The 13,840-nt window shown below is 45.3% G+C and overlaps 1 protein-coding gene across 1 annotated transcript in view; it reads left to right on the forward strand.

Moving 5' to 3' along the window:
* Window positions 1-2,182: 2,182 nt before the first annotated feature.
* UCK2 (uridine-cytidine kinase 2) overlaps window positions 2,183-13,840 on the forward strand; it is a 69,999-nt gene continuing 58,341 nt past the window's right edge. The window contains exon 1 of the mRNA XM_065884315.1: window positions 2,183-2,281. Coding sequence (XP_065740387.1) covers window positions 2,183-2,281 — 99 coding nt within the window. The remainder of the gene's footprint in view (window positions 2,282-13,840) is intronic.

Raw genomic sequence — 13,840 nt, forward strand, 5'->3', positions numbered from 1 at the left:
CCCCGCTCAGCAACAAAGACCCGACACAGCCAAAAATAAATAAATTAACTAAATAAATTAAAAAAGAAAAGATTAAAAAAAAACTAGACAGACAAAGCAAGAAATGTATAAACCAGTTTGGAGTAACAAAGGGAAACAAACTATAATAAAAATAATAAAAATGTGATAGAGGATGGGTAGACAACTAGTGTGATGAAACAAGTATAGTACAATGTTAACAGCAGAATCTAGGTGGTGGCTATATCAGTGTTTACTGTAAAATCTTTCAACTGTATGTCTGAAAATTCTTATGATAAAATATTGTAGAAGAAAGTTATAGGAATGATAAAAAAAAAAGGCAGAGATTTGGGGAAAGTTCATGGAGGACATGGCAGTGTTTTATCCTCTTCTTCCTCTCAGCTACCTAATATCCCCTTAGCTATGAGTCCATCAACTTCCAAATTCCAATAGGCCGTGTCTTGGGCTGTGAAGAGCTCTGCAAACGTCCTTGAAGATCTTATCTTTTTAGTGGAGAAAAACTTGGAGGAGGAGAAGCAGACACATGAATCAGCTAAAACTCACCCACCCCACAGGCATTTGATAAGTCACCCTTCTAGCTAACCTCTCCCAAATGCCTGCCTCTGGGTACCAGGTAGCTGCTCTCCCAGCTTAGTTTCCTGTCTGAGCTTCTGTGGAGTTTGGTTTTGGATGGTTACCTGAAATATTTAAAAAGTGAAGCGAACATTTGTTTTTTCTAATACTCAATTTTCTTTAGTAATTTTTTTTCAAAATAATTCTGAATTTTAGGTAACACTAAGTTTTGAAAGAGAATGCTATAGGCTTAACTTCTCCTTTAGACTGTAGGACCCCCATCAGCTCATTTATACCAGTCCCAGGTTCACAGGGGCAGCGGCTGTGACTAGTCTAGTCCTCCCTCTCTCCCCTGTGCCGAAACGAAGCCTCCCTTTCCAGTTTCAGCCCTTTACGGGCTTTTCCTATAGATCATTTATATAGGGTCTTGTACCTGTGCAGGGTACCACGTTAAGTACTTTAAATACAATAGTTCATTTAATATAATAATCCTAGCATGTAACTGCCATTATTATTCCCATTTAACAGATGAGAACATTGAGCAAGGGAGATTAAGTAATTTGCTCAGGGAACTGCAAGTCATGCAGAAATCTGGCTCCAGAGGTGGCGCTGTTCTGAGTCATCAGCAGCTACTGCCTTTGTAACCAAGTGCCTAATTCCCCATCTCTGAAAAACCAGTTCACTTAAAGGTATTAATAAGTCAACGTGACATTAAGTATTATTTATTGTTTCCACAGCCCTAACTCCACAGGAACCTCAGTGTTTGGGATTTCAAACTACGGTTAGAAAGGGCGTTGATGTTAGGAGGGAGGGCTTCCCTCAGATGAGCTCCTCAAATTACCTTTCTCTAGGAAGGACTCCAGAGAGTCGCCGTTTAAGGAGGATGGTGTTTGGGGGTTTCCAAGAGAGGAAATATTTAACGCCAGAGGCTGACATATTATTTTGGCAAACGGGATGGGAAAAAGAAATCTCTTTTTCGGAACACAAGTTTTAGTCTGGATAATGGGTAAATGACATTAACTCTTTGTTTCATCTTAACCTTCCAAGCTTGTTCTAATTTTGCTTATCAAACCTGAGGCATCTCCTCCATTATGTGATCTGTCCTTTTAGCTTTCTATCCCTTTTGAAATAGGTGGGAGCATACCCAATTAAAACGCAGAAGGCTCCTTTCTTTTCCCTTGGTCCCGCCGCAGGTCGTCGTCGTGGAAAGGGTTAACCAGGCGGGTTGGGAGAAGGGTCGGGCTCATACCTTTCCCAGAGACCCCAGGCGGCGGCGGCGGCGGGGCCCGGGAGGGGCGGAGGCTGGGGCAGACGCCTCGCCGCCGCTGCCTCGGCGAATAGCAGTGCGCTGTCCGCCCGGATTGGAGCAGCAGCATCACGCTGACCTCTGCCTGGGATGTAAACCGGAGCGGCCGCAGCGGGCAGAGGAAGGCTCTCGGATCCTTCGGGAAAGCCAGCTCCAGCACCGGGATCCGAGCAGTGCGCAGGGAGCCGCGTCAGCCTCGACCTGGGCAGCGCCCAGCGGAGGCTGCGGGAAAGCGGAGGGAGCCCGGCGCGGGCGGGGAGCGTGCGTCCGTTCGCACAAGCAGCGGGAGGAGGGGCGGCGCGAGCCATGGCTGGGGACAGCGAGCAGACCCTGCAGAACCACCAGCAGCCCAACGGCGGCGAGCCCTTCCTGATCGGCGTTAGCGGGGGCACGGCCAGCGGCAAGGTACGGCGGGGCCCCGGGGCCGCGCTCTCTTCTCCTCCCCACCTCTCCCCACCCCCGGCCGGGGCCCGGCGGCGCCGCATGTGGCCGGCGGCCGCGGGCCATGTCAGTTCCTGCAGCCACCGCGTGGCCCGCGCGCCTCCGCTGCTGGCCGCACTCCAGTGCAGAGTCTTCCCCGCGCAGACTCCGGGCGCCGCGGCAGTGGATGGGCGGCCGGGGACTCGGGCCATCTGAGGTTCCAGGGGTACTCCGGCCACCGATCACAGGGCTGGCACGCTCCCCGGCGGCGGTAATTCGTGGCTGGGGTCCTATGGGGGAGGGGCAGAGAAAGCGGGTGCTTATTGTTTTTCAAGTCAGTCGTGGGGGAGAGGGCTTTAAGCGGGGTCCTCTACGAATCCCCGGTACACCCGTCTTCCCTCGGCCTGGCGTTGATGTGCTCGCCCGGCGACGCAACCCCGGTGCCGGGTCGGAGCGAGCCGGGTAGCCCGACCGGGAGGGCTGCGAGAACGTGAGGCGGCGTCCCGGGGAAGGGGAGCCCCACTGGGGCTGGACGCCGGTGCCGGGCACTGCAGAGGTTTCCGGGTAAAATCCCGAGAGCCAAATAGGCGAGGTGACATCAGTGAAATGATCATAGTCGGGGCTTCTCTTTTTGGGGGGTTTTAAGAGGAAACGCTGTCGGCTTCAATGAGAAAGTTGTGCTGGCCCCATGCTCTTAGCTGTCTGGGGCCGTACGCGTCTTGCATCTGCGGAATGAGGTCGTTCTCTGGGTGTCTGACTCCTCTAGGAGCCTGCTTTCTTTGTTTTTTCAGCAAGGCAAGGAGAGACTAGGGATATGCTTTCCTAGCTTTGCCCGCGGCTTTTTCTGCAGGTGGAGAAGGGTAGAGTCCTCTCAGATATTTTTCTTTTCTCCCCTGCCTTTAAGATGTGGCTACTTGTTTACCCTACTGTTTAACAAGTTCATTTGGTGCCCGGGCTCCTCAAGGGGAGCCTGCGAGAAATAGGTGATGCGCGCTGGGTTTGGCGAGGTGGGATGATGCCTCCTAGGGTCAGGGAGAGCGGAGCAGGAAGGCTGGTTGGCGCCATGAGAAGCGAGCCACGAGGTTTTTGCTCCGGAGCAGACTCTGCCGTAGCCCCTCCTCCATTTTGGTTTTACATTTTTCCCTCCAGGTCTGGACTACTTTGGCGCACGGGGCCCAGGCACAGCAGCTGGCGCTATGGAACTTCTTTATTGATTAGTTAATCTCGACTGTAGCTCCCAGGGCTTGGGATCTGCCTGCTTTATGTCCCAGAAGTTTATGTTGAATTTGCCCCTGGTTGAATGCCTTTTTTAATTTTAAAAAATTTTACATGTTTTTTATTGGTACTATTACTAGTAAGTCAAAGCCAAACCAGGATGCCAGCTCTTTTAGGAAATGTACCTGTTATATTAGAATTTTCTCAGTCCCCCTTCGCACCCCCCACCCCGCCGCCCTTTCCATAGTATATTCGTGTTATGTGGGACGTTTTTTGTTGTTGATGGCCGTATTCCCAGCGCTCCTAGCACGATGCCTGGCACATAGTTGGACCCAAATATTAACCTGAGATCCAGCCCTCCTAGGGGGAAGGAGACCGAAACTGGCAGATGAGTGTAGCATTTAGAAACAAAATGACCTTGGTAACCATCTAAATAATTTAGTCACTACAGAGGCGGAAACTAAGATCCTAAAAGGTGAACTAACTCGCTTCTTATTATTGTGCGTTCCTCAATCATCACCTTTTCTCAGTGGATAATCAGTATAAATGTGTTATTTCTGTAACGTGTCAAGTAGGAGCTAGGAATGAGCCATTAAGGGAACTCTTAACTCTGCTGTCCCTATTTCTCATCAAGGAGGAAGATACTCCTAAGAAAGTTTTTAAAGCATGTTGTATCTTTTGGGCATTAACAAATACTTTGTCATTGTAAGATTTTATAATTTTTTGTTGTTAAGAAAAAGTCCAAAGGAGCATTGGACTTCAAAAATTCTTTACTGCAGTCAGTTTGCTGCAATTATGTCTTGATTCTTTAGTCCAGTCCTTAGTGCCTTTTCTCCAAGGAATTTGAAGTTTTTGTTTTTGTTTTTGTTTTAAAGGATGGTCAGCATTAACAAACTGGACCTCCTTTGGAAGCCTCAAGTCTGAACATTGTGGTACAGGAGGGCCTGGAAGCAAAGTCGATACTCTACCCCCTGCATATTTGCTCTGTGCCTGTTAAAGGAATTTGGGAGAAGGCAAAGGGCCCAAGGACATCAACAAAAAAGGACAGTTTTAGAGCTAGAAGGAACCTCGGAGGCCCTGGAGTCCAACACTTCATCTCATCACTTACGGATGAGAAAAATAATGAATTCAGATCATATATTTGTCCCAGCTATTGGCCTTGTTTAAGAAGAATTGACTAAGGCATGCCCGGTGAACACAAGTTTACACTTTCAACCTGGAAAGGGGCTACTTGGAAATGGCTACAGAATGGTTTCAGAGGTACTTGACCCAAAAGGAAATGGAAATGCAGATTGCTTTGTACTCAGTGGCCTGGCAATATAGATCTTGATTGCTTTCTCCCCTCCTTTATAAGAGAAAACAACGCCCTGTTCAGCTTCTCTTGAGAGCTCTAATTTTTCTCAATGTTGTCGCTGCCCTGAGTTAACAAGTATTTTATCTTAGCCTAAATTAGTTTGGTTGTAGAAGGCAAAAATAGCGATTGTGGTCCATATATTACATTTTTGTTTGTTTGTTTTGGCCATGCCACACAGCATGTGGGATCTTAGTTCCCCCACCAGGAATCGAACGCGCACCCCCTGCATTGGAAGCGTAGGGTCTTAACCACTGGACCGCCAGGGAAGTCCCATACATCACATTAAAGTTTGTTTTATACATGAAGATTAATTAGAACTCTAGAGTAAGCTTTGCTAGGCTGACATGGCAAATCATTCTTAAAAACTCACCTTAAAATTGTGGTGGGGCTTCCCTGGTGGCGCAGTGGTTGAGAGTCCGCCTGCAGATGCAGGGGCACGGCTTCGTGCCCCAGTCCGGGAGGATCCCACATGCCGCGGAGCAACTGGGCCCGTGAGACATGGCCGCTGAGCCTGCGCGTCCGGAGCCTGTACTCCGCAACGGGAGAGGCCACAATAGTGAGAGGCCCGCGTACTGAAAAAAAAAAAAAAAAATTGTGGTGGGTTGAGAAAGTAATTCTGATCTATGTTAAAAATTACATTCTCGGGCTTCCCTGGTGGCGCAGTGGTTGAGAGTCCGCCTGCCAATGCAGGGGACACGGGCTCGTGCCCCGGTCCGGGAAGGTCCTACATGCCGCGGAGTGGCTGGGCCCGTGAGCCATGGCCGCTGAGCCTGCGCGTCTGGAGCCTGTGCTCCACAACGGGAAGGGCCACGGCAGTGAGAGGCCCGCGTACCGCAAAAAAAAAAAAAAAAAAAATCACATTCTCGTATTTCCTCCTAAAGGACAAGTCTAGAGAGAGCAAGAAGTAACACTGGATGGGGAAAAAAAACAGTTTAAACTTCTTTACCTGAATATATATCCATGACTTTAGGTGCCATTCCCTCTCCTCTTTATTTTTGCTGTTTACTGCGCTGTGACTTCTTCGCCAATTAAAATAGCTTCTTAGTCTGCACTGCCATCAGAGCGGTCTTCCTTAGTGTAGCTCTGACGGCGCCACTCTCCTTTTTGGAAACCTTGGATGCCTCTTCACTGCCCAGGCTATAGGTCAGATATTTCAGCACAGTGCACATCCCCCTGGCCCCCAAATGTGGTCTCAGACTATTTATTTATTTATTAAAAATTTTTTTAAAAATAAATTTATTTATTTATCTATGGCTGTGTTGGGTCTTCCTTGCTGTGCGTGCAGGCTTTCTCTAGTTGCGGTGAGCGGGGGCTACTCTTTGTTGCAGTGTGGCGGCTTCTCATCGCGGTGGCTTCTCTTGTTGCGGAGCACAGGCTGTAGGCGCGCAGGCTTCAGTAGTTGTGGCTCGGCGGTGGCTTCTCTTGTTGCGGAGCACAGGCTGTAGGCGCGCAGGCTTCAGTAGCTGTGGCTCGCGGGCTGATAGAGCACAGGCTCAGTAGTTGTGGCGCATGAGTTTAGTTGCTCCGCGGCATGTGGGATCTTCCCGGACCAGGGCTCAAATTCTGTGTCCCCTGCATTGGCAGGCAGATTTCTAACCACTGTGCCACCAGGGAAGTCCCACCAGACTATTTTTCCACTCTTGTCCCGCTTCCCCACACCCAAATGCACACACACACACATCTGTGGAACTGCTTTCATTTATACTTTTGCTCCTGGTCTTCTCTCTGGAATGACCTCTAATCCTTTCAAGGTTTCAGTTTTGTTAATACTTCCCCCAGGGAACTTTGTTATCCATTTTCTTAATCAGAATTATATTTTGTCTCTAATGCTTCCATAGTTTCACCACATTTTGCCTAGTGCTGGGGTTATTTGTTGACTGCTTCCCCCGCTATAGTAAAAGTTCTATAAGAGCGTCTCATTTATTTCTGCCTTAATGCCCATTACAGTGTTGGATACCGTGTTTGTTGAACTGAGTTAGGCAGACCATCATTTGTAATTATCCTTTTATTCTTTTAATTCATAAGACTATTTGAATTAGGCTTTGAAGCCACAGTTGAAACCATGTTTAACTGTGCTATTCGTGTTGCAGTGACTAGACAGTAAAAAACCCCGCTGCACCCTAATACTGTACATTGGTATTGCTTATTCAGAGCCTAGCATTTAATTAGTATGTACTAAATGAACATTTGTTGAATGTCATTGTGAAGAATACTGTATTATGAGGAAGTCAGGTCATAAGGAAATATGAGAGAAAGTCTGTCAGTATTTTACAGTTACAAGCTGCTTAAACAGCTCATCAAGCCAATTTATCATTAAAGCATTTCCTTATCTCTTCCTTTTGAAGTGGGGCAGGTGTCTTCCCCACTGATGGATAACACTGGAAGATGTTAGGAGAATTTTTGACTTGCCTGAGGTCATGTAGCTAATAAGTGATAGAACTTGGATTGGAATCCAGGTTTTTCCTTTACTAAATCTATGCCTGTTTTGAACTTTCTCCACAAGCAGGGACCAGCCCTCGGACGTATTTTGAGGGAGGTCAGTCGGACAGTGTATGAATAATACAGACCAAGAGAGGACATTGCAGTCTCCTCAGAGGTGGGGGCTGTCACCTCAGCTCGGCCTGACCGTGAGTCAGCATCTGCTTTTGGAGCGCTCTGGAATGCTCCCTGGACCTCCGGCTCCGGCTCCGGCTCCGACTCCGACTCCCATTGCCGGGTTCCTGGAACCTCGGCAGACATCCCCATCCGGCCAGATCACTCATTCCGCACCCTCCCTCCATCAGGTGCTCCCAGAACCATGGGACTGCTTTGGTTCTTTTGCTGTTTTTCTCGGAGCTGGCATTGTCTGCTTTGTACCGCCTCAAGCTGCTGCCTGGGAGGTCTGACGGAATCTGGCCCTGCTGACCTCCTGCCACTCTCCCCTTTGCTCTCGATTCCGGCCACATCCCCAGCTTGGCCCATCATGCTTCCCCCCTGCCCAGGGCTCTTCACGCTTGCTGTTTGCTCTGCCTGAAATTCCCCTCTTGTTCATTGTGCCAGTGCCTAGCACATGCCTGCCAGAATGAAGCCCAAGCAGCAGGTCTTGCTGCTGCTGCCTTTCCTCAGCTGCTGCCTCATTTCTTGTTGGAAAGTCTTTGAAGTGTGTTTCTGATGCACACTGTCTGTGGTCACCTAACTCCAGCTCACTGTACCTGTAGCATTTGCTTAGGTCTTCTGCCTGATATTATTTCTTTATTATTTTTTTTAAACATTCCCACCAACAGTGTAGGAGGGTTCCCTTTTCTCCAGCATTTGTTGTTTGTAGACTTTTTGATGATGGCCATTCTGACCAACGTGAGGTGTGATACCTCATTGTAGTTTTGATGTACATTTCTCTAATAATTGATGATATTGAGCATCTTTTCATGTGCCTGTTGGCTATCTGTATGTCTTCTTTGGAGAAATGTCTATTTAGGTTTTCTGCCCATTTTTGATTTTTTTTTATATTGAGCTGTATGAGCTGTTTATATAATTTTAGAAATTAATCCCTTGTCAGTTGCATCATTTGCAAATATTTTCTCCCATTCTGTAGGTTGTCTTTTCTTTTTTTTAAAATTATCTTTTGAGTTATATTGCTTTATATTTATTTATTTATTTTAAGATTCCATTTTATTTATTTTTGGCTACATTGGGTCTTCATTGCTGCGCGCGGGCTTTCTCTAGGTGTGGTGAGCAGGGCCTACTCTTGGTTGCGGTGAGCAGGCTTCTCATTGCGGTGGCTTCTCTTGTTGCGGAGCACGGGCTCTAGGCACGCGGGCTTCAGTAGTTGTGGCATGCGGGCTTCAGTAGTTGTGGCTCGCGGGCTTTAGGGTGCAGGCTCAGCAGTTGTGACGCACGGGCTTAGTTGCTCCACGGCATGTGGGATCTTCCTGGACCAGGACTCGAACCTGTGTCCCCTGCATTGGCAGGGGGATTCTTATCCACTGCACCACCAGAGAAGTCGTGTAGGTTGTCTTTTCATTGATATTATTTCTTTGTTGAGTCTTGCTCTCATGAGGTCCTGTGATGGAGACAGGTTGTGTTTGGGAATTCCATGGCTGAAGACCTGACCTTTTTTGCTAGTGGGATCTGAGATGGTGCTGTTGGAATTGCTTAAGATCTCTAAGGTCTTTTAGACGTGTGTCTCAATTTTTTAAATCAATAAAAACGTTTGAATGTATATTCTGTATGTGTGTGTGTGTGTGTGTGTGTGTGTGTGTGTTTATGTGCTTTCTTGTCCGTTAAACTTTCTATCATTAAACCAATTTATCATTAAAGCATTTGATCATCTTGTTATTGTAATGTGTCATGTGTCTGAAAATGCAAATTATGTAAGTATAATCAATATAATTAAAAACAAAAATAGGGATAATGAAAAGATAAGAAAAATGAGATAAACACTTAAAAATTGTGGTTTCTTTAGCAGTATAAAGACTTTTGGTTCTTACTGAATGTTTTATTTTTAAAAATCTTATTTCAAATGTGGTGATTCATGAATCTTGGATGATCTTGGTGATATTACTGTTAGTGATGATATAAGGCTGAAAGTTTGATTCTAAGTTAAGTATCATGAATCTTGATTTCATGACTGTATTTTAAAAAGTTATTCCCCCAAATGATCCAAGTACAGGAAACTCGTCCTTCGCAGTATTTATAAAATCACGAGAGTCCCATCCCCCAATTATGCAGCTAGAAAATTTTCATCGTCCTTGTTGTCCATCAGCTCTTTTTGCAAACCAAGATGCTCCATTTAATGTTTTCTTTCTTTTTTTTATACAGCAGGTTCTTATCAGTTATCCATTTTATACATATTAGTGTATATATGTCAATCCCAGTCTCCCAATTCATCCCACCACCACCATCCCCTGTGATCCCACATTTCATTTTGGTGGAGCATTCATTTTCACAATAATAGTGACAGAAGATTCTACCACTTGCTTTCTGTATGACTTGTGGCACATTACTGTAGAGCTTTGGTAAGGTAAGAATTTTGCCTGGTACATACATGGTAGAAGCATAAGAATTTTGTGTGTGTGTTGTTGAAGTTGAGTTGTGCTTCTTTATTGCTTTAATCAGGCTGGAAGTATGCTGTCTGGTCTGATATCCATACCTCCCTTCCCCTCAGCTGAAGAGCTGTTTTGTCATATCTCAGCAAACATCCTCTGTTTGTTTGCCTGTCCTATAGGAAGTCCAGAGTTCTGCAGTTGTCTGTAGGATTGCCTCCTCCCGCATTGTGGAGGGTGAGCTCTGTCTCTGTGCAGGTTGGTAGTCTCTCTCAGGCTCTACACAGAGCTTGTAGTAGAATGGGATGCTAAGGGTGCTGACTTGTGATTTTGGACTATGGTCTTTAAACATGTTTGCATCCATTTCTGCTAAGAGAATTTTGGAGAATTCTTTATCCCTGTCACATGGTTTTGACATCAGTTTCTTTTATCACATGAGTAAAGAGTAGCAAAATATGTAATTTCTGATATATTGGAAATGTTGACGTTTTAAAATAATTGTTTCCTTCTCTTAAATGTGCTCTAAATACTGTAATAATTTGACCTATTATCATCCATTTAAGAAATACATGAATAAGCTCTTAACTGAATCAGAAATGTTAATTTTTCATTTTTTTCTCCTTGAAATCTTATTTCAATTCCACTTCCTCCACAAAAATGTTAATTTATTTTTATGCTTGAAAATTTTTTGTCGATCACTCTGTCATCCTTCTGCAACAGAAATATGTATGTACATTGGAATGATCTTTATTTCCTGTTCTCATAAGTCTCTTCAGTGTTAATTTCCTTTGAATTGCATCAGTACAGTTATTAGCATAAATTAATCAGATCAAGTAGATATACATTTTGGTAAGTAATTAGACACAAAAGGTAGAATTATGATGGAAAGCAACTTGATGAGACAGGTGGAGCTCCCCCACCCAATTACTTCATGTATTGGAGGATGATTCCTACTTAATGCTAGAACAAGATGTTTTGCTTGTTTAGATGTAAACTTTGAGAAACCTTGTTGACGTAAGTAGATGGGAATGGAAGAACTTTTGTTATATCAAGGTCACCCAGTTTTCATCTTTCTATTTATATGTCAGAACCTGATGTGTATTTATGAATCAGCCAGCTTGCCACCCACCTCCCTTTAACTTTATTGAAAGCAGAAAACTGGAAACCTCCAGAATTGTAAAAGCATTTGTTACCCGCTCGTTGGGTCATTCACTTTTTAGTAACAGCACTAGCATCTCAAATCAGTGTATGGCCACTAATTTAGGAAACTTGCATTCCGGTCCAACTTTGCCAGTTACTTATTAGGTATATTCATCTATAGAAGAGGGTCCTTTCAGCTCTTAGCGTTTTACAATTCCACAGCTTGCCTTGAGTATCCTATAATTGTTTTCTCACTACCGGTCACACAGGTCAAGTACTTTTCAAATCTTCAACTCCGAACCTCTATGACGCGGTTGGCATTTGTAATCTTTTGGTGGGGTTCTGAGGCACTGTCATCTCTTGGCCCTTGCCAACATCCACCTGAACTGGATTTCTCGTAGGTCCTGGGGCCCTGTGTGCTTCCTCTCACAGATAGATGTTGCTTCTTTTCCCTAGAGTTCCTTCCTCCCTGCATCCTCCTTCCTTTTCCTTACCTGGATAGCCCCTGCTCATCTTTCCGTTGGTGTCTCTGTCTCCTAGGCAGTCCTCCTAGGCTGGCATGATTGAGTGTCCCTCTGCTGTGCTGCTAAAGTGTCCTACCAGACCTCCGTTGTAGAATTCTCCCCCACCCAGGGCGGTCCTTGCTTCTTTAGTCTGTCTTCCTCTCTAGACGGAGCTCTCAGCATCAGGGACTATGTTTACCTCACTTTTGCCCGAGTGAGGCTCACACATGGGCTAACAACAGTCTATGTGAGTTCTCAGTAAGTGTTTGTTAAATAACCAAACATTAAGGACTCATCTGTAACTCCCTGACATCTTCACTTAGATGTATAACAGGAATCTCAGTACGTCCAATATTTAAGTCCTGCGCTTCCCTCAAATGTGCTCAACCTGCAGCCTTCCCCATCTTAGTTGATGACATTTTCAGCCTTCTAGTTGCTCAGGCCTAAGACTTTGGAGCCATTCTTGACTCCTCTTACGTTCACTTGTATCCAATCCATTAAGGAATCTTGTTGACCCTACCTCCTTACCTACATGTCCACAATCTGACCACTTTTCATCTCCACTGCTTCCACTCTGATCCAAGCCACCAGCATCTCTCAGCTGGGTCACTGCAGTAGAATCCTGACTCATCTCCCTGATCTACTCTTGTCTTCTGTCTATACTCTGTTCTCATCGTAGCAACCAGAGTGATTCTGTTAAAATGAAGGAAGGTTGGGCTTCCCTAGTGGTGCATTGGTTGAGAGTCCGCCTGCCGATGCTGGGGACACGGGTTCGTGCCCCGGTCCAGGAAGATCCCACATGCCACGGAGCGGCTGGGCCTGTGAGCCATGGCCGCTGAGCCTGTGTGTCCGGAGCCTGTGCTCCGCAACAGGAGAGGCCACAGCAGTGAGAGGCCCGCGTACCGCAAAAAAAAAAAAAAAAAAAAAAAAAAAAATGAAGGAAGGTTGGTTAGCAGTTTCCCTGCTTCTGCTCACAACCTTGCAGTAGCTTCCCATTTTACTCTCAATAAAAGCCAAAGTCCTTACAAAGATCCACAGGGTCCTACAAATGGGCCTTTGCATTGACTGTTCATTCTGTGGGGACAGCACTTCCTTCAGACATCGGAATAGTTAACTCTCTCACCTCCTTGGTCACCTTATTTAGAATTGCACCCGGTAGACACTCAAATATTTGTTGAATCAATGGATGAAGAGTGTGTTATTTCCTTGCTCAGTTATCCCTTCTAATACTAGTTTTCAGCACTTAAACCCAGTTGCTTTGGCTGTTGCTGGGAGATCACTGTCCCTTTGCTGGTCACATTTGTACTTCCTCTTGGACATCACTTCACCAGGATAGGATTGTGGGCACATTGCCAACCACAGAGCTTGGCGTCAGTGTACATTCTAGATGGCTTAGGTGCCTGTTTAATGGCGCATTTAAAAAATATATAATGAACGTTAATATCTTGCTGTCAAATTCATATTAGGGATGCCACCTAATTTTGTTTAATGAAATGCTTGTTGATATGAACTAGATTTTTACTTTAACTCAAGAAATGCTAGAAGAGTAGATCTTTTGAACCAAAACGATTATCTTCTCTATCTTAGAGGAAGGTAGATGCATCATCTTTTGAGAAAAACTCTCCCTGCTTTGGGCAGCTTGCATTCCTCTGAATATAGGCCTTTCATAGCATGGATTGGAGTTGCAGAAGTGCTGAGCAGAGCCATAGGGTGGGAAAACATGGTAGCTTTTTAGGTTCTTTTGAGTTCAGAGTGGCTTGTAGGCAACAGAGTATGTCCTTACTGAATTAGAGAGATTCGACATGACAGACACTGTCCGAAGCTCTGTGTGTAATTTTGTATTGTCCCATTGGGGTTATTAGTGTTCTTCCTTTCATCAACACAGATGAGACATAATTATATGTATTACAAACTTCAGTTTCTGCTGTAAAACAGCAGTGTTAAGATCTGAGATGCTACTATTTAAAATGTTTTCTCTTTTTCGACAAAAGAAATGCAGATACTTTGTAAACTGAAACAGTTGAGGTCTTCACTGCTCTAGTAAATTTATGATAGGACTGATAATAAGTAGTTCTACGCAGGAATAGAACTTGGAACCCGGGGCAAATACCCAGGAGCCACGGGTAGCCTGCCACATCTGTGCAGCTCATGGGTTAGCACCTCTGCCAACAGGTGCATTGGAATCAGCCTGGCATTTATCAAAGCAGCTGTGGTATGACTGCCCTTTGTCTCAGTGGAAGGTTTCTTTTCTTTTCTTTTAAATTTTTATTCTTTTGGCTGTGTTGGGTCTTCATTGCTGCGCGGAGTCTTT

Source organism: Phocoena phocoena, chromosome 1, assembly GCF_963924675.1.
Source record: "Phocoena phocoena chromosome 1, mPhoPho1.1, whole genome shotgun sequence".
Lineage (NCBI taxonomy): Eukaryota > Metazoa > Chordata > Mammalia > Artiodactyla > Phocoenidae > Phocoena > Phocoena phocoena.